Here is a 21,631-nt window from a genome sequence, read left to right as displayed (position 1 = left end):
GGTTGGCTGCGCGTTTTCGATGTGCTATTACCCCTTTCTGAATAAGGGGTAAAGCTAGTGCGTCGAAAACGCGCGTCCAAACGCAGGTTAAGAGTGCGCTCCATCGGAGCGCACTGTACTGTATCGGCCTGAATGTGCTTAAATGCCTTTTGCTGCTGACCAAATCTGTTTTTGAAGTTTTGTTTCCCATCTTGTGTTACTTGGCTATTTTTTTGGTTTTAGTCTTTTCAGAAAACACTTTCCTGGTCGTCATGCTGCCTGTATTCTTAATAGGGGCTTACCTTTGTTACCATGAAGAGGCAGCATTAGCCATACTTCTTAAAGCTTAGTTTGTCAAGTCAGACGCACAATGCTTTTTCTCTGTTGGCTTTGTTATATATTTTGGTTAACTTTCTTTAATCTTTCCCTATTGGTAATTTGAAAAAAGCCCTACTTTTCCTAGCTTGTAGCAGATGGACTCAGGACCAATGGGTATAGTGTGCTCCTGATAGCAGTTGGAAACGGAGTCAGATTTCAATCTGACATCACCACCAGTACATATACCCCTGCAGGAAGCTCTGCTGTTCAGTATTTCTCCATCTCCGTAGCAGTTTGGGACTCTGTACATGCTTCACAGCGTTAGAGTATTGAAACCAAAGAAAATTCCAAACAAGAAGAAACCTTACCTCTACAGAAGAGCCCCGCTCTCCTGTGGTGATACCTACGGGTCCCGCTCCCAGTTGGGAATTCCTGAGGTGATTTCCGAGATCCCTCAGAGGTAGGCCTCGGTCCGGTAGCTGGTTCCCGGCGTAGACTTAGCCCCCAGCAATGGGAGAGGCTGAGAGGCAGCGGGTGCAACACTGAGCGCGGTGTGAAAGTATTTTCCCTCTTCCCCCGCAGCCGGAGACCGCCCGGAACGAAACCCGGGAAACGCAGAGACATGGTAAGGTAGAAAACTTTCTAAAAGTCTCCGGTCTCCGTGGCTCGGAAAGCCGCACAGATCGCCAGTCGGCGTCTGTGCTATTGGGTTGATCAGCCCCGTCCGGGCTAGACCCCGATCCGACCCGAGGGTCCTCCCACGTGGAGACCCTCCGAGGTGGTCGCCATATTGCTCGTGTGGTCGCCGACGCCATTTCCCATCGATCGCCGTCCTGTCCGCCTAATCGAGCTGTGCGCACAACTTACTTGTGCGCACATCGCACGCATAAGTGCCGTGCGCACAGCGATGCGCATGGGGGGCTGGGTGCACAGTCACACGCTCAAGGTGCCGGGCGCATAAGTGTTATCTGTGCGCACAGCGGTGCGCACATCTTCGGCGCACCTGGAGCGCATAACTAAGCCTCCCGGCGTGCACATTATACGGGGTTTTCTGCTACCCTACACGCACAAACCATGGCACCACCGGCAAAGAAGGTCAAAGCACAAGCCCTCTGCCCAGCCTGCCACATAAGAGCTGCGCAGCAAAAAGAGGCCACGGCCCTGTGCCGACAGTGCGAGGAGGCTCTGGGAGAACCAGATCAAGGCCCTCCCCAGCCAGTGCAGGAATCCGGATCCACCGATTAGTACACCGGACCTCAATACCCCCAGCACGGGACTCCCTGGGGACGCAGCGGCTTTCAGTTTAGACCCAGGATCCTTTTCCTGGGTAGAATTCTTTAAAGGCCTACATACCTTTGTCCACATGCAACTGGCGCCACCGATGACACAACCACAGCTCCCCCAGAGGACCCTAACCTCCCAGTGCCAGGCTCTCCAGAGATGTGCCTCTACCAGCCAAAAGCCGGGGACACGGACACCTTGGACGAGGATTAAGAATTCCTGGAGGAAGGGGAAATCCCTCCAGGAATGGAACCTTACCGAACCATGAGGCATTTTTTCTCCAAAGACGAGCTATCAGGCCTCATGGCTCGCAGCTTGAAGGAGCTCGCCATCCCGGGCACTGGTGCCACAGGGGAACCGAAGATGAATCTTCTCCTAGAGGGACTCCGTCAGGCCTCTTGCCATTTCCCTCTACTGCAAGCCGTACAACAGCTGATTGACCTGGAATGGAATGCCCCGGAGGCCAGTTTCAAAGGCGGACGGGCCCTAGAAGCCCTGTACCCACTGGAACCCTCAGCCAAAGATCTCCTGGCGTTCCCCAAAGTGGACGCCATGGTTTGCGTGGTCATCCGTAGTGGCAGCCAGAAGGCAACTCTGGCTCCGAAGTTGGTCAGTCGACGCGACTTCCAAGACGAAACTCACGAGAATGCCTTTTAAAGGAGCCCTCCTGTTCAGAAGCGAACTGGAGAAGTTAGGCAACAAATGGGGCGAATCCCCAGTACCTCGGCTACCGGAGGACAAGAACGAAAGAAGCCAATGCCTCTCTCCCTAATTACCTGGGGCAGAGGATCACAGCGCTTCAGACCTTACAAGAGTACATATCAAGCCCCTCACCCTGCAGGCAGGGGCCAGTCCTTTTGGAACAAACACAACAAGAGGGGAGCCGGTTCTGGCACAGGTCCCAGCTGCACCCCACAATGAGAATCAGCCGACCCATCCACAGGAAGAAGTCATAGGGGGTAGGCTTGCCCTATTCTACCAAAGATGGGTCAAGATAACAGCGGACAAGTGGGTCCTAACAAAGGCCCATTCCACTAGAGCCCAGGCAGTGTCCTGGGTGGAAACCAAGATGCTGTTACCCGCTGAGATCTGTCGGGCGGTGACATGGTCCTCCATCCACACCTTCTCCAGGTTCTACCGCCTGGATGTTCAGGCTCTGGAGGACACAGCATTCACTAGGGCAGTACTAAGTGGGCCACAGGCAGCCTCCCACCCGGTTTGGGAGTAGTTTTTGAACATCCCATTGGTCCTGAGTCCATCTGCTACACGCTAGGAAATGGAGAAATTACTTACCTGATAATTTCATTTTCCATAGTGTAGACAGATGGACTCAGTATCCCGCCCATGGCTGCCGCCAAACACGGAACCTTGGGTGACAATCCCTGAGAGCAAGACAAGTACTGGTAAGCCACGCTTTTCTCCAGTTAAGACACCCATAGTTACCGGGTGTTGGCGATTCTCGGTTGAGTGCACTGGCGGTTTCCAGCTATAGCCCACATCAACCAGTTCAAGTTAATCTAGTTAATCAAGTTATTCAAGTTAATCAAAGTTAACCAAGTTAATCAAATTATCCAGACACACATATATCCACAATTGCTTTTTGAAGAGAATACTGAAGAGCAGAGCTTCCTGCAGGGGTATATGTACTAGGGCTGACGTCAGATTGAAATCTGATCCGTCTCCAACTGCCATCAGGAGCACACTATACCCATTGGTCCTGAGTCCATCTGTCTACACTAAGGAAAACGAAATTATCAGGTAAGTAATTTCTTCATTACATATGTTGGACAGCATGTAAAAAGCAAGGAATGTGAACAGTAATCATGTATGCACTAAACATTTTACTTTGAATTTATCTTTGTAAAATTGCAGTTTAGTTCCTGAAGTTCCTCTTCATTTTTTAAATAACCTTAGCTTATTTATTTAAAAACCATATGTACTGAACTCCTCAGTAGAATGCCGGAGGTGGTTCACACAAAAACTGACAGAAGGGCGTCAACTATTTTTTACACATGCCATCGGGGTTCATGGAGTGTGTTGAATATCATTTGTAACATTGTAGCTTTATGCCAGTATTACATGATATCATTTGAGAAGCTTTTTCAAACTTGGACATGTCTAGACTGAAAACTAATTAAAACATAAAGAAACTTGATTGAAATAACCACTTGTCAGTATCAATAGTTTTATTGAAGACTGTGTTTATCCTGAGAATTATTGGATCCTGCCTAAAAGTAGAAGAGGCAAACTAGCTAATCTCTTGAGATCAGTTTTGTCAGTGATTGTTACTTAGTAGTTCTGGGTAATTTTTCTTTAAGAAATTCACACCACTGTATGAACAGATTGTAAAGTAGAAAAGTAAAACTATTGTAAAATTTTCCCATAATTGAAAGTACAATTATTATAATGTTTTTATATGCAGTACCATATATTAACAGCTCTCAGAAAAGTGCTTAGAAATGTTGCATATGGGTTTGTCTTTTTTTTGTTGTTGTTCTCTAGATCTTCCATATGAGTTTATTTCTCTTGAATGGCTGCAGAAATGGCTGGATGAATCCACACCTACTAAACCCATTGATAACTCCAAATGCCTGTGTTTTCATGGCAAGCTGCATCCTGATAAAATCTCAGTTATGAAGAGAATATCAGAGTTTGCAGCTGATACTTTCTACAGCAGATATGGAGGTGGACCCAGGCTAAATGGTGAGGGAGATTATGCTTGACACGTTCTTTGTCCTTTATACCGCACTTCAAGCTGGCATTTCAGTGGATTTTCTTGATATGCTTAACATCTGTTTGGTTATCAGTTTCCCAAAAATATGTAGCCCCTGGTAATTCTGAAGCAGCATTTTAATCTAGGTAATATACAGAGGTTCCCAACCAGTGTGCTGTGGGGGAACCTCAGGTGTGTCAAGCCATTTTGGCCCCCGCAGAAAGGAGAGGATCAGATCACACCCATCACTGCCAGCAAAGTGTCTTGCGCTCCTAGTCCTACCCCTAGCCATCTGTCCCCTGCATCATTACCTACTGACAGCCGGAGGAGTCGGCTGCATTCCTTATTGGTGCCTCTGCCTTCTCTAAAATCGGAATCATGTAGGGCCCTGTTTTCTCGCAAGTGTGACTTAAGAAAGCTTGCAGCAGGTGAGGAGCGCTGCTTGCTGGATTCTTCTTTTCATCCAAGAGGGTGGAAGGGAAAGTGATGCCAAGGGTTGGAAGGAGAGGGATAGGGAAGATATTGATGCAGGGGGAGGGATTGAGAGGCGACAGAAGGGAAAGATGGTGATGCCAGGGACAGAGGTGGGTGAGGCAAGAAAGGGACGGTAGTGATGTTGGGCATGGTTGGAAGGCAAGGGAAGATATGGAGAGGTGAAAGGGATTGGAAAGGAAGGTGGTGATGCTAGGATAGTGGTGGGAAGAAAGAAAGGTGGTGGTAATGCCAGTAGGGTGGAAAGCAAAGGGAAATTTTGATGCTGGTGGGTAAGAAGGAAAGTTTTGATGCTAAGGGATGCTGTCTAAAGAAGGGAAAGGTGGTGATGCTGAGTTGGGGGAGGGGAGAGGGAAGGTGAGGGTATCCCATGGCAAAATGAGTCCAGTGCCAGGTGAGATGGAGCCATTAAAAAAAATTGAGAATTTCTGCATTAAACCAAAAGTGCATACAATACATTCCAATTTCACATTCTTATTGATTTTGACTCCTGTATCCTTTCTGCATAGTAGGCAACTATTTATGTTCAACTTTATTTGCTGTGGAATATCTTAGTTTGTTGTATTACTGTTTTGATTATTTATTTATTATTTATTATTTTGTTTATACCGACTTTCATGACAATCACATCAACCCGGTTTACATTTAACAATGTGAATAAGGCAGGGAGTAACATAGTAATCAATATTCAAAGTTCAAACATCATAAACAATAGTATGGATGTGAGAAAGTTACAATGAAACAGGGAGAATTAACTTGGATCTAGAAAGGGGAGGGACAACTGAACAGTAGAATCTTTACAGTGCAGCCAGTTGCGTCAATAATATAGTTGTATAGCAAAATGAATCAGTATGATACAGTTGTGTAGCATAATAAAAGGTGTTGAGTAAGAGTGAGTGAGCGTTGCTGGGTATGAGTGAGTGAGTGGTGCTGGGTATGAGTGGGTGGTGGGTATGAGTGAGTGGGAGGTGGATATAAGTGGGTGGTGGGTATGAGTGGGTGATGCTGGGTATGGGTGAGAAGTTAGTGGTTTTTTATTTCAATTCAATTTTTGAAAAAGTGTTTGTGCTGTTGGGTGGAGGATTCAATCCAGGCCTGGGAATGCTTTTTTAAAAAGCCAAGTTTTCAGTCTTTTCCTAAATGTTAGTGTGCAGGGTTCTTGTCTCAGGTCCGGTGGGATAGAGTTCCATAGGGGTGGACCTGCTGAGGAGAAAGCTCTGAGACTGAGAGATTTATGTAGGTACGTTTTGGCATGAGGTACCTGGAGTGCTTCTTTGTAGGATTCCCTGATGGGTCTGGCGGATGTATGTTTTTGGAAGGGGATTTGTAGGTCGAGCTGAGTGTGTTGGTGTATGGCCTTGTAGATCGTAGTGATGGATTTGTATATGATTCTGTAATGAATCGGTAACCAATGCAGGTTTTTGAGTATTGGGGAGATATGGTCGATTTTCCTGGTGTTTGTAAGGATTCTGGCTGCTGTGTTCTGTACCATTTGTAGAGGCTTGATATATGAAGCTAGGAGGCCTAGTAGTAGTGAGTTGCAATAATCTAGTTTGGAGAAGATTATTGCTTGCAAGATTGGTCTAAAGTCCTGAGTGTGGAAAAGTGGCTTTATTCTTTTCAGAATATGTAATTTGTGGAAGCAATCTTTGGTGGTTTGGTTGATGAATGGTCTGTAGTTTGATTTTATTATGTATGTTTATTATTGTCCATTGAAATTTGTGGATCAGCAAAATATAAATTGTTTAAATAAATAGATATCACCAAGGTATATGTTCAAAATCAGCTGAACGTTAGACTGTACGATTTAGTGAACACCAAATAAGTTCCTAACTAACAAAATGCTTTTTTGTTTTTTCCATGTATGTGTGCAATATAATAAAGGCTAACTGAACTTATGTTGCTTATGAGATGAATATTTACTAGTTTGCTAAGTTTAACTTTTTTATGAAAATATGGCAAAATTTAAATCTCTTGAATCTTTTCTACTTTCCTTTATATACTAGGGTAGGGCTTCCCAACTGTGGGTCAGAAACCTTCAGCTGGGATCACAAGTACTTCAGACAGCAGTGCTTTTCAGGTTCCAGCAGCAACATTAGTAGTGGAAGTCAGTGTGGGGCCTGACACTCAAACTGCTTTTACAGCCTTGCACGAGTTTCTGTGGTAACAGGAAGCCTTGCATGAGGAGCGATCACAGCTACTTGCAGGGTCTATGAGCTTGTACTAACTTGCAGGCCCCATGCTGACTTTCACTACTAATGTTTTTCTTGCTTGCCGATCACTATTGGGCTTGGATCCAGTCAAGAGAGGAAGAGAGGGCCGACTATGAATGGACCAGTAGAGATTGCCACTGCTTTCGCCTCATCCACCACTGAATCTATCCTAAAGAAAAATGTTGCCCCTGTTATCAGCCAGCCCTCTCTTTTCACCAGTTGTCATCCATTTTTGGACTGAAGTCCAGAGGAAAATGATGCCACTGACCCTGGCCTTAAGTTTTGGAGGTGTTTAAAGGAAGGAATCAGATCCAGGAGGGTTTTGAGGGTTGGATCAGCTGGAGAAAAATTGGCTGTGGAGGGTGAGAGAGGAGGAATGACAAAAGATAAACTGAAGGATGGTAAGATGCTGGGGGTTTGGGGGTGAGAGGATGAAGTGGAGGAGGCAAACCCAGAAGTTGAGAGGGGATTGGGGGATGAGAGTGAGGCATGAATGGTGTTGAGAGAGATGGGGGATGACAAAGGATAGTTGGAGGTTATAAGAAGGGTCTGGGGATGAAGAGGATCAGCTGGAAGGGATAAAAAAGGAATGGTCTAGGGAGGTGAACTGGAGGATAAGATGGGACAGATACAGGGGCAAAGGTTAAGAGAGCAGGTCCTCTGGAGAGGGTGGAGGTTGAGAGAGAAGATCAGCTGGAGTACCGGGAAGGTGAAAATGGAGTGATTGAGGAGAATGCACCCTTCTTTTGGTGGAGTGGTCTGGGGTCATGTGAATATTCAAGAGCTAAAATGGGGGTCACTTTGGATAAAATTTTGGGAAGCCTTGTACTAAGGGAATTTCATTGAGTGATTATCAAATTTCTGCAGTTAATTCAACATGCTACAATTACACCACTGATAAAAGCAAGAAAAACAATGCGATAAGGGTCATCTTAGAAGAGCTAAATATTCTGTCTATAGTATTGAATTTTGACATAAGCAGTTAAACTAGCAAATGGACATAATTTTAAGGCATTGCTGGTGTCAGCATCATTGTATAAGGGAAAGTTTGACAGCTCTGGCTTGATTATGAAAGAAGAGCAGTCTGATTATTTCCCAGCTGAAACTTGTAACCTGATACAAACACTTTAAAGTTAGGAAAGTGAGTTTAACTCTACCTAACTTAATTGCCATGTTTCTTTTGGGTGAGCTTCATGTTTTATGTGCAATCATATTCTGCGGCAAACATTTTCATTGGTCGAAGGCAGCTGCGATTAGCATATTGAGAGGTTCAGTGTTGGAATGCTAATAGCTAAAGAAATGTCTAATAGAACAAAAATTACTTTTCATATAAAATGTGGCTTTACTAGTCTGATGTATTTGTGAAAAATTAAAATATAAATCACAGAAAGACTACGTAAAACTGAATTATCAAATTGGGCTTGGGGGAGCCCCTTGACCTCCAAAGTGATTTAAATCTGGTCTTGTTAGATAGTAACTATAAAAGTTATTACATCTGAAATCTGTTTGGTCTGTTAGAAATGAACTGGTGGTCTCAAGCCAGTGGACAGGTATTTTAAAAACTGCAAAGAAACCAGTTGGCATTAATGTTTTAATTTGATTTGTTTTGTGTTTGTAATTTGATTTATAATGTATTGTTATTCTAACTTAATTTTAATTTCATCATGATATATTTTTTTATCTGTTATTTTATTGTACCCTGCCCTGAACGTAGGAAGGGTGGGCAACAAATGCTTTTAAATAAGTAATTAGCACTATTGTCTTCTCAGTGAAGGCCAAAGGTTGAATGGGTATGTGGACTGAATTACTTTCTCAGTTTCTGTTCTTAATCCAGAAGGTGTTTGAGGGCTGAGTGGGAGAAATTAAAATGGCTACTACTCATGCTATTCCAATTCTAGGATAAGTGGAAGGCTTGTTGCCAGTATTTCAGTCTGACAGTTTTCATAAGCTTTAAATTGTTATGAATTTGAAAGAAATTGCATAAAGCTTTGATGGAACCAGATTGTATTTTTTCTAATCTCATGATCTGAATATGTCTGTTCTGTTCCTGCAGCTGAAGCACTTTGTAAAGAATGTGTAGTAGAGCGATGTCGAGTATTACGATTGAAGAATCAATTAAATGAAGACTATAAAACTATTACAAACTTGGTGAAAGTTACATTACATAGGTATGTGAGAGATATTGTTAATATTCAAAACAATTTCCACTAACACTTGTTAGACTAATGAAGTGATTTAAGAGCAATCTAGAAAAAGAATCATTCGTAGTTATGCTAATAAGGAGTTCTCTTTTGTACAGGTGTGATATTCAGATTTCCTCAGCATTCAGGCAGGTCAGTCCCAACGAGTGGGTTATGCATATCTGCTAGCAGATGTCACAACCATCTAGTCCCCCCCCCCCTTCCCCCGCCCCATTAGCCTGCCAATATTCTCCATTTCCAGTAGATGGTGGACATACATTTCCCTTTAGCTGCATACCAATTATACATGACCCAATATAACAGGAATCTCTGGAAAGGTGTTCCCTGTATGTACCTGGATCAGTCCAGACAGCGGGTTGTGTCCCCTGTCCAGCAGATGGAACCAGAGAAAAAAATAACTGAAAGGCATACCATATATGGGCATTACTCACCCTGCGCTCTTCAGTTTCTCACAGGACAAGCAGGATGGTAGTCCTCACATGTGGGTGACATCACAGGATGGAGCCCAATCACGGAACACTTTTGTCAAAGTTTCTAGAACTTTGACTGGCACTTACTGGGCATGCCCAGCATGGCACTAAACCTGCAGCCAGCAGGGGTCCCCCTTCAGTCTACTTTATTCTGCGCAGCAGTAGCCACGCGGGTTAAGGAGCTCCACAGAGATTCCTGACAGGAATTTTCCTCACGGAATTACTAAAAATGTTCATACCCCACAGGGGTCCCTCCTTCGAATTTTTGACTCCGTGGTACTCTGGTAAGTTTTTTACCCATTTTCAGTCGATTTCCTTTGAGTTTGGCCCTCGCGGCCTACTGGCCGTCGACCGTACTGCAGCTCAATTTTTTCAAAGGCCATGGCGTCGGGGTTCCGTCGGTGCCCGGACTGTACTCGCACCATGTCCATAACAGACCCTCATAAAGTCTGTGTAATGTGTCTTGGGTGCGAGCATGATGTCTTGACTTGCATCAAATATGCCTTAATGACACCAAAAGGTCGCAAGGCCAGAATGGAGAAAATGGAACTTCTCTTCCGTTCTCAAACCCTGACGCCGTCTGTTGCATCGACGTCGTCTGAACCGGCAACGTCCACTTCGCGCCAGTATTGGGCGCCAGTATTGGCCACCGGCCGGTGACTGCCTGGCGTTGATGACTTCTCGGCCTTCGACTATCTCTACCTCCCCCTCAGGACCGAGGGGATCGTAGAGAGGAACATCGGCATCGACACCGGAAGTCTTGGACCATCGAGGAAGGAAAATCATCGACCTCGCCATTGTCCGAGCCGCCATCGAAAAACCCATCCAGAAAGGCATTGACCCTTTCTGCGACCGGGTCACTGAGGCAACCCTCACCCGGACGGGTATCAGGAGCCGCGACTCCACCTTCAACTGTGGTCTCTCCGGCTATGCCTCTGCCGCCTCCTTCCCTTCCTGAGCCGGGGCTGCTTGCTCCAGGTCTCCGTGAAGAACTGGACCGGATGGTCCAGGAGGCCATTGATAAGACAATGCACAGATTCCAAGTTCCCCTGGTGCCGATATCTGTGCTGGCCACGGAACCGACAATCGATCCCATTCCGGCAGCATTGGCACCGCTGCTCTCGAAGATGGAGGCGCTTATAGCCGCTTTTCCACCCATGGATCCTGGATCACCGACGGCTCCGGTGCCTTCCCCGCTTACCCTGTCATTGGGTGGAGAAACACTGTTCCACATTCCTCCATCGGGAGTTTTGCCGATGCCTCGACCATCGATGCCCTCATCGCGCCAGAGTGGCCCCGCAGACCGTGGTTCACGGACCTCATGAATCTCACGTCGGACTCGATCACCTCCACAATCTCCTCCGACAAGGTCCCGTATTTTTCGAGCAGGCGGATCGCTTTTGTCTAACGGCCTGGCTTTTGAAGGGAGGCATCTAAGAAATAGAGGCTATAAGGAGGAAGTTATCTCCATGCTGTTGCGGGTTCGTAAAACCTCTACGTCGCTAGCGTATGTTTGGGTTTGGAGAGTGTTTGGTAACATGTGTGCTGAACTTGGGGTTTCGATGTGCAGGGCCTCGGTCTCTCTAGTTCTCTCCTTTCTCCAGAATGGTCTCTTCAAGGACTTGTTTTTCAACTCCTTGCATGTTCAAGTCTCAACTCTTGGCTCTCTTTTAGGGAAATTAGACTGCTACACGGTTTTCTTAAGGGGGCTAAGCATTTGAATCCGCCCGTCCGGCATACATGCCTGTCTTGGAGTCTTAACCTGGTCCTTCAGGTTCTCTGCGAGGCGCCTTTTGAACCTCTATGTTGGTCCACGCTCAGAGACCTCACGCTTAAGACAGTGTTTCTGGTGGCTATTTGTTCGGCCCGGAGGGTATCTGAATTGCAAGCTTTATCCTGTAGAGAACCCTTCTTGAGGTTCTCAGATTCGGGGGTCTCTTTAAAGACGGTTCCCTCTCTCCTGCCAAAGGTAGTCTTCTCCTTTCATGTCAGTCAGTCAGTGAAGCTCCCTGCCTTTTCTCAGGAGGATATTGCTAGCTCGGCTAGTGATGATTTACGCCGTTTGAACATTAAGCGAGTTCTCTTGCGCTACTTACAGGTCACTAATTGTTTCAGAGTTTCCGATCATCTCTTTGTTTTATGGAGCGGCCCTCATAAGGGGCAGAAGGCCTCTAAAGCTACTATAGCTTGCTGGCTAAAGGAAGCTATTGCATCTGTGTATCTCTACTGGGGCCGGCCGGAACCGGAGGGGCTAAAGGCCCATTCGTTGCACTCGCAAGCTACTTCTTGGGCGGAGAGCCCACTGGTTTCCCCGCAAGAAATTTGCAGAGCGTCCACTTGGAAATCCTTACATACGTTTGCTCAGCATTATCGTCTCGACGTTCAGGCACCTATTTTTGGTTCCTTTGGCAGACAGGTACTCCGAGCGGGACTGTCTCTGTCCCACCCTAACTAGGGAAGCTTTGGTAAATCCCGCTGTCTGGACTGATCTGGGTACGTACAGGGAAATGAAAATTGGTTCTTACCTGCTAATTTTCGTTCCTGTAGTACCATGGACCAGTCCAGACTCCCTCCCAGTCTATGTTTTTAGTCCGCTTGTAGTCTTTTTCCTTTTGCAGTGCTGATAAATGCCTTGTTTATCCTACAGAAGTATTAAATAAAGGATTCATAAGGCACCAGATGTTACTTTCACAATTGTTAAGAGCTATGTATAACACTGTTCAAAATTGGCGTCATATTATTACTGTTGAATTGTTACTTGCTTGACCTTATTCATTTTCTTTTTCTGCTTTGTTAATGTTTATACTGAGGAGCGCAGGGTGAGCTATGCCCATATATGGTATGCCTTTCAGTTATTTTTTTCTCTGGTTCCATCTGCTGGACAGGGGACACAACTTGCTGTCTGGACTGATCTGTGGTACTACAGGAAAAAAAATTAGGTAAGAACCAATTTTCCTATAGAAATCCACTTGTGGGAGGGGGAGCATATTCCAGATAATTTCTGCCCTCCTTCCCCCACCCCCCAACATAAAAAGGAAAAGAGCTTGAGGTCTATTCTGGACTTTTACAGTGCTCAACAAATTTATATCAACAAACAAGGAAGGACAGGCAAAACGATTACCGGCATGGTTAAAAGGGGAGGTGAAAGAAGCTATTTTAGCCAGAGGTTTCTTCATTCAAAAATTGGAAGAAGGATCCAACAAAAGAAAATAGGATAAAGCATAAGTGTTGGCAAGTTAAATGTAAGACATTGATAAGACAGGCTAAGAGAGAATTTGAAAAGAAGTTGGCTGTAGAGGCAAGCACTCACAGTAAAAACTTTTTTAAATATATCCGAAGCAGAAAGCCTGTGAGGGAGTCAGTTGGACCGTTAGATGATTGAGGGGTTAAAGGGGCACTTAGAGAAGATAAGGCCATCGCAGAAAGATTAAATGATTCTTTGCTTTGGATTTGCTGAAGAGGATGTTGGGGAGGTACCCGTAATGGAGAAGGTTTTCATGGGTAATGATTCAGATGGACTGAATCAAATCACGGTGAACCTAGAAGATGTGGTAGACCTGATTGACAAACTGAAGAGTAGTAAATCACCTGGACCGGATGGAATACACCCCAGAGTTCTGAAGGAACCAAAAAATGAAATTTCAGATCTATTAGTAAAAATTTGTAACCTATCATTAAAATCATCCATTGTACCTGAAGACTGGAGGATAGCAAATGTAACCCCAATATTTAAAAAGGGCTCCAGGGGCGATCCGGGAAACTACAGACCGGTTAGCCTGACTTCAGTGCCAGGAAAAATAGTGGAAAGTGTTCTAAACATCAAAATCACAGAACATATAGAAAGACATGGTTTAATGGAACAAAGTCAGCATGGCTTTACCCAGGGCAAGTCTTGCCTCACAAATCTGCTTCACTTTTTTGAAGGAGTTAATAAACGTGGATAAAGGTGAACCGGTAGATGTAGTATACTTGGATTTTCAGAAGGCGTTTGACAAAGCTCCTCATGAGAGGCTTCTAGGAAAAGTAAAAAGCCATGGGATAGGTGGCGATGTACTTTCGTGGATTGCAAACTGGCTAAAAGACAGGAAACAGAGAGTAGGATTAAATGGACAATTTTCTCAGTGGAAGGGAGTGGACAGTGGAGTGCCTCAGGGATCTGTATTTGGGACCCTTACTTTTCAATATATTTATAAATGATCTGGAAAGAAATACGACGAGTGAGATAATCAAATTTGCAGATGACACAAAATTGTTCAGAGTAGTTAAATCACAAGCAGATTGTGATAAATTGCAGGAGGACCTTGTGAGACTGGAAAATTGGGCATCCAAATGGCAGATGAAATTTAATGTGGATAAATGCAAGGTGATGCATATAGGGAAAAATAACCCATGCTATAATTACACAATGTTGGGTTCAATATTAGGTGCTACAACCCAAGAAAGAGATCTAAGCGTCATAGTGGATAACACATTGAAATTGTTGGTTCAGTGTGCTGCGGGAGTCAAAAAAGCAAACAGAATGTTGGGAATTATTAGAAAGGGAATGGTGAATAAAACGGAAAATGTCATAATGCCTCTGTATCGCTCCCTGGTGAGCCCGCACCTTGAATACTATGTACAATTCTGGTCGCCGCATCTCAAAAAAGATATAATTGCGATGGAGAAGGTACAGAGAAGGGCTACCAAAATAAGGGGAATGGAACAGCTCCCCTATGAGGAAAGACTAAAGAGGTTAGGACTTTTCAGCTTGGAGAAGAGACGGCTGAGGGGGGATATGATAGAGATGTTTAAAATTATGAGAGGTCTAGAACGGGTAGATGTGAATCGGTTATTTACTTTTTTGGATAGTAGAAAGACTAGGGGGCACTCCATGAAGTTAGCATGGGGCACATTTAAAACTAATCGGAGAAAGTTCTTTTTTACTCAACGCACAGTTAAACTCTGGAATTTGTTGCCAGAGGATGTGGTTAGTGCAGTTAGTGTAGCTGGGTTCAAAAAAGGTTTGGATAAGTTCTTGGAGGAGAAGTCCATTAATGGCTATTAATCAATTATACTTAGGGAATAGCCACTGCTATTAATTCCATCAATAGCATGGGTTCTTCCTAGTGTTTGGGTAATTGCCAGGTTCTTGTGGCCTGGTTTTGGCCTCTGTTGGAAACAGGATGCTGGGCTTGATGGACCCTTGGTCTGACCCAGCATGGCAATTTCTTATGTTCTTATGTACAAAAGGAAGAGATGTTCCAGTTGGTGTGCTAGACAACCTCTCTTCTTTCCCTTGTCCAGCTCATAAACCGCTGGAGTTTCTTCTCCATTTGTCCACATCAGGTTTTAAGATAAACTGCAAGAATTCATCTTAGTACCATCATACCTGTTCTCAACCCAGAATAGGGGTAGACCTCCTGTCCTGTCTTTAGTTAGGTGATTCATGAAAGATTTTTTCCACATCAAACCTCAGTGAAACCACCGACCATATCATGAAATTTAAATATGATTTTGGCTCACCTTACACACCTGCCGTTTGAGCCCCTCCAATCTTGTGATTAAAAATCTCGACACTAAAGTTTTCCTTCCTAGTCGTGAACACCAGACTCTGGTAACTTACCCATCTTTTACAAGGTTATTCAATAACAGGATAGCATGAATTTTCTGTTGTAGGCAGTATAAAAAATGCTTTGAAAATAAATAAATAGTTCTCCACATACACCCTAATTTCATTTTGAAGGTGGTCTCAGAGTTCCACATAAATAGTCAGTCATCATTTCTGTGTTTTTTCCCAAGGCCTCATGCATATGAGGCAGAGGCCATGCAGTGTGCAAGCTTTATCATAATAGGACTAAAGAGACTGGAAAAACTTCTTGGCTGTTCATCTCTTTTGACCCAAACAAGTCTGGACTACTGGTTATTAAGCAAACTATAGGTTGCCTATTGTCTTGAGTATATCTTCATTACTTAATAGCAAAGCAAGCTTCCTTCTACAAGATTATGTCCAAGTCCACAGTGTGCAAGCTATAGATGCCTCAGTGGCCCACCTGAGGTCAGCCTCCACAGATGATATCTACATGGTGTCCACTTGGAGCTCTGTATATACTTTAACTACTCACTATTGCCCTGGTGTTGAATCCCAAAGAGTAGCTTTAGTCAGTCAGTCTTGCAGAATCTATTTAAAATTTAAATTGTTCTCAACGATGATTCCTACCTGCAAACACCTGTTTTACAGGTTATCTGTCCCAGAATCCCTGTTTCTCTCCCTCCGACTATAGCTTAGACATCCCCTGATGTATGATTGTTTTTCTGCTTGTCCATGGAGAAAATTAAGTTGCTTACCTTAAATTGTTCTGTGTGGATACCGCACATTCCCAGTGGGCAAAAAAATAAATTGATTTTAGAGTTAGTGCACCTCTATCCTCCATACCATTGAATGGTGTCACCAGGTGTGTGACTCATTTGTCCTCCCATCCATGGAAAATTAACAGTTTCAAGTAAGCAACTTAATTTAATTGGAAGTCAAGGGGGAGTGTCCATTGAATAATAACTATTATTGTTTCAGTTTTTTCTCAGAACAAGAATACTTACCTAAGAGATGACAATGACATTTAGAAACAATTTTTTTCTTTTGTAGTGAAGGATATTGGGTTGGAAAAGCATCATTGCGGAGTTGGCGTCAGTTGGCTTTGGAGCAGTTAGATGAACAAGAAGATGGGGCAGATCATAGCAATGGAAAAATGAATGGTGACGTACTGAACAAAGGTATTCTTATTGAAGTATGTTGCTATTCTGGCAAAGCAAGCTGTAACAAACCCTTAAAGCATTTCTCTATTGTAGATGTACCACTCCTGCCTCTCTCCCCCCACCCTAAAAGAAAACAGTTCCCTGTACGTACCCAGATCAGTCCAGACTCCTGGGTTTTGCCTCCCTTCCAGCAGATGGAGACAGGGAAGTTTTGACCAACTCTGCCCTATATCTCAGGGTGCCACCTACAGTCCGTCAGTGTTTCTCTGTCTCCAGCAGATGGTGGAGGTGCAAAACCTACAGTCTGGCTTGATTACTTAGTTTGACTTATAAAGCTAATATTAATTTTGGTCAGATAGGTTAGTTGTCAAAAAAAAAAAAAGGAAAGAAGGAAAACAGGACTCAGGAGTCCTTTGTCCACCTCCCAGGGGGTTGTCAGCTCCTGAGGGGACCATCCCCACTGGTTACTGAGGCAGCTGTGGCTAGGGGTTGAGAACCCTATGCCTTTGATGTTGCAGCGCTGGGAGGGCTGGAGTGAAACCGGGGAGCCCGACTCACTCACCCCAGAAGGCAAGGACCCATAGACTGCCGGGCAAGTTTGATTAAAAAAAACCCAACTTAATTTTCTTTATCTCTCGGACTCTCTTTTCCCTCTCGAGTGTGTCGGGCCGTTTTGCCGTTATTTTCGCATTTTTTTTCAGTGCGGGAGATTGTTTTATCTGACTCTTCAGGTCTTTCGCAATGCTGCAGAGATCAGCGTGTTGCGCTTGCGATGTGACCCGTGCAGGATGGCTTGTATGCAGTCTGCCTGCCAGTGGGGGGGGGGGGAGGGAGCCTTCACGACTCCCGGGAGGGTGGTTGTTCGGGTCCAGATGGTGGCAGGAGCTTTTGGCGATTTTCAGCCGCCTTCCCCAGGCCCGTTCCCACTAAGTGCGGGAACGGGCGCCATTTTGGATTCCTTTACCTCAGTGCGGTCGGTGGCGCTGACTGCGGGGGAGGGGAAACTCACGCCGCCTTTGCCCCTCAACAAACAGCCCCTGAGGGGGGTAAATCAGGGGAGATGCCTGCTAAGGCCACTGAGGACAGCCCCGATGGACATACCGATTCATCCTCTGCATCCTCTTTTTCATCGGAGTTCGTAGAGCCTTACTGAGTTATCTGGAGGTGACGAATGGTTTTGGTCTGTCCGACTACCTTTTTGTCCTATGGAGCGGACAAAAGAGAGGATATGGCGTCTAAAACCACAATCGCCCGCTGGTTGAAGGAAGCTATCAATTCAGCATATTTATTGGGTGGTAAACCATTGCCAATGGGGGTTTGTGCTCATTCTACCTGCTTGCAGGCGGTGTCTTGGGCGGAGTGCCAACAGATATCGCCTTGAGATTTGTAGAGCGGCTACTTGGAAGTCTTTGCATACCTTTGAGAGGCATTATAGATTGGATGTCCATGCTCAGAGTTCTGGAGGATTTGGAGAAGGTGTGCTCAGAGCGGGCCTCTCCGAATCCCATCCATATTGAGAAGAGCTCTGGTATATCCCAGGAGTCTGGACTGATCTGGGTACGTATAGGGAAAGGAAAATTAGTCCTTACCTCTTAATTTTCGTTCCTGTAGTACCACGGATCAGTCCAGAGTCCCACCCATTTTATAGAGGTAACGGAGATTCCGCTCATTCAGCATCACGTGTTAATTTCGGGTCTGCAGATCAAGCTTGTTTACAGTGTTCAGGTTCTATTCCCATTTGGGGTTAGTGATCTACTTTGAGTTCCATGTTTGGTTTTTATATAGTTAGTTTTGGTTTGGATGCCATTCTGCTTTGATACTGAGTAATACTGACTTGACTGTAGGTGGCATCCTGAGATATAGGGCAAGGTCAAAACTTCTCTGTCTCCATCTGCTGGAAGGGAGGCATAACCCAGGAGTCTGGACTGATCCGTGGTACTACAGGAATGAAAATTTACAGGTAAGGACTAATTTTCCTGTGACCTGTTGAGTATCTAGAGAGAGTGAATTTTATTTTCTGAACTTTTTTTTATATTTTTCAAAATCCTTTTACTGTGGAATGTCTTTTTGTTGTTTTGTCTGTAGTGTTTAGTTTTGTTTGTAGCTTGATTTTATTATCTATGTTTATCTGCTGAGATTTGTGGATCAGAATATAAATTGTGTAAATAAATAAACTGTCGTGCCAGTGGTTTGAACCTGATACAAAGGTCAGTCTGTACCATTCTGGGCATTTTCAGTATAGGCACTGCCCTGGAATGTGAAGAAGCTAAGTCAGATCTTATATTGTTCTCCTTTCAGATTTCCTTATTTGAAAACTTTTTTTTTTTTTTTTTTTTTTTTTTTTTTTAAGGAAGCTTTAAAAATGTTGTATTTTATACTGACTGTATTTTAAGAATCTTGTTATGACTTATTTTTGTGTTAAGGAATGTTTTAATGCTAATGAAAGCTTTGTTGAATTTTTAAATTTTGTTTTATATTATAATTCAGATTTTATTTGTTAGATGCTGTTGTGCTTTAGCCTGTGTAAATTTGTTTTGGAAAGGTAGAATAGAAATTTGAATAAACACACTGGTGTAAGCAGGGCATCAACTCAGGGTTCTTAAAAAATATGCTGTCGGATGCTCTCAAGGATTTTATAGTGGGTAAGAGATGACATTTAGAGGAAATGAATTCTTTAAGAAAACCATATGCAGTCCACTATAAGTTGACAGAGAATAGTCATTTTCAGATATTCTACAGTGCTTTTATAGTGGTAACATTCAAAAGTAAACCTTGTTTTTATGTATATAAATGGCCTTTTAATAATTACCTAAGAGGTTTTGTGCATAAAAGAACAAACACAAGTGCTTTTACAAGATTGTTTATATGTACTACAAAGGTATTCAGGGCGGAGTTGAGGCAGGGACATGATTTATGAACATACTTTTGATTTTCGAAGTATGCACATAAATATACATGCATAAAGTGTGTATGTTGACACTAGTTTCATAAACACCTACACATTTTCAAAGAATACTTATGCATGTAAATCTGCTGAGAAAATTAGGAATAAAATCTACAGTTAAAAAGTACCTGCAGACTTTATCCTACTTGGGCTGTTTGAAAATTTAATACTAAAAGAACTAGATAACCCCTATTTTATTTATCACAGATTTAAAATATCTAATCATTTGAACGTATATCTCATTTTTTACAATTATGATTAGTGGCTATTTAGTTCTTTTAGTAGTAAAATAGGGCTATCCAATTGTTTTAGTAGTTAAATTTTGATAGGGATTTAACACAAACGGTTGGTATATTGTAGGATAGTTCCGACTGTTTGAAAATTTACTTTCCCCTAGAGATGGAACCTGAGAATCTCCAAACATATTACAACCTGAATCCATTTATTGGCCTGTGATTGATTTTGATCAGTTTTCAATGGCCTAAAAACTACTGCAACAATTAAATGGAGCCCTATTTGTCAGTCTTGGTAGACATGGCAAGGTATGAAAAGTAAATTCCTGTTTTACACCAGAAATGATCCTTATAGAGGAGTATGTGCGGGATAGCTTTAAACACACTTGATTTCTATTTTGTTTAGAACATGACCAGGAGCCAGAGTGATTTCAAAAACAAATCCACAACTAGAGTGGATTCAATAGGATGTTAACAGCCCCATATTTATTATCAAAATTGTACAAAACATATTTAAACATGCCTCTATTCCTAGACTCATCTGAGCTGTCCTTTCTTTGTGAAAAGCTCACAGGCAGAGAAGTCTTTTACACATTACTCAGAAATTGCTCCCATGTTTTTCTTGCCTTTAAATATATTTTTTAAATTCTTTTAGCAAAATGCTTTACAAGCCAAAGTGTCAGTTTTCAGTATGTTCTTTTACAATTTCATTATGCATTTGGAAAGGGGTTTTGCTTATTTAATTTGAAATAATTGTTTCACTTGTGAGATAATTTACAGTAATTGCTCCTACATCTAGTCACAATATTGTCCATAGGTTTCAGACTTGTTTCTGACTTATTCAGAAGGATTATTATTACTGGATACAAAAATATTGACATTTTTGTGGTTTGTAAATCCTTTTTATTAGTAGTGAATATCAAAACAGTTTTCATCTGCATTTGGTCATGACCGTGTGTGTGTCTATTCTTATCAGAGGAATCCCACGAGGACAGGAGGGATGAGAATGAGGAGTTAAGCTTTAATGAAGACATTCTGTGTCCACATGGTTAGTTTCCCATCCAGCTGAATCATTGACATATTTTACTGCTGCATATAAGTGTGTTCACATGAGAATTTAAATATGTATGTACATATTGTGCATGTTTATGTAAGGACTGCTACATGGGCTAACGTAAAATTAGAAAATATGCCATCCTTTGGGGCTAGTCAGATTAAACACACCAAGTGCAGTTGCAGAGAGCAACAAAGGAATAAAAATGGTGTAAAAATTAGGGATGTGCATTCATTTTTTTGTGTGTTATTTTTAGTAGGCACGAAAACAAACTAAAAAACAAACTGAATAATGAAAATAACATTTTTTTGGCTACACATCCCTAAAATAGAGAAAATGTCTAGGTTTCTTAAATGCACATTTTACTTTCTCAGACTTTTGGGCAACTTGACTAGTTGAATATCTTAGCGTATTAGTAAAACTATAATTCTAGTTTTAGAGTCTGTCAGCAAATCAGATTGGTGAATTGGCAGCCGCTTTCTTATTTTACATACAGGTATGCCGCCATGGGGAAGAACCATTCGACCCTGTCACATTTCATTGATCAGAAATGGTTTTCTAATTGCCATCCAATTCCAGAGATCTAAAACCAAAATATTGTATGATGATTCACTTTCTGTTTGAAAAATATATCTAAATTAGATTAGTTATTGGTACATTAACTATTTTTAGGAAGCACTTTGTGATTAATTGATTTGATCAATTGGTTGATTCCTACTTGACTGTTTAATTGGAAAGGGAGGTTCTGTGCTTGGGCTATGGAAGAGGAGGCTGGCATGTTGCAGAGGCTTTCCTCAAGCTTTAGAACATTCCCTACTACTTCCATTTTCCAGCTTTTTCTGCACCAATTATTTTCATTATTAAACATAAGACAATCATCCCTTGCACAGACAGAAAAGTTGTAAATCACAAAGGTAGGAATGGCAAAGTATATGTACATATGAACAGGATACAAATCATACAATACTTTTGCTTAGCCTTTTTCAAATGGTTCTGGCCTTTGT

At 43.0% G+C, this 21,631-nt stretch overlaps 1 protein-coding gene across 6 annotated transcripts in view; it reads left to right on the top strand.

Annotated features, from left to right (window-relative positions):
• USP48 (ubiquitin specific peptidase 48) overlaps positions 1 to 21,631 on the top strand; it is a 148,014-nt gene that overhangs the window by 63,423 nt on the left and 62,960 nt on the right. For all 6 annotated transcript variants that reach the window (XM_029578101.1, XM_029578102.1, XM_029578103.1 and 3 more), the window contains exons 12-15: positions 4,081 to 4,281; positions 9,050 to 9,164; positions 16,287 to 16,414; positions 20,550 to 20,621. In XM_029578101.1, coding sequence (XP_029433961.1) covers positions 4,081 to 4,281; positions 9,050 to 9,164; positions 16,287 to 16,414; positions 20,550 to 20,621 — 516 coding nt within the window. The remainder of the gene's footprint in view (positions 1 to 4,080; positions 4,282 to 9,049; positions 9,165 to 16,286; positions 16,415 to 20,549; positions 20,622 to 21,631) is intronic.

This window comes from Rhinatrema bivittatum, chromosome 15 (assembly GCF_901001135.1).
Source record: "Rhinatrema bivittatum chromosome 15, aRhiBiv1.1, whole genome shotgun sequence".
Lineage (NCBI taxonomy): Eukaryota > Metazoa > Chordata > Amphibia > Gymnophiona > Rhinatrematidae > Rhinatrema > Rhinatrema bivittatum.
The sequence above is the reverse complement of the archived record's forward strand: the minus strand, read 5'-3'. Positions and strand labels throughout refer to the sequence as shown.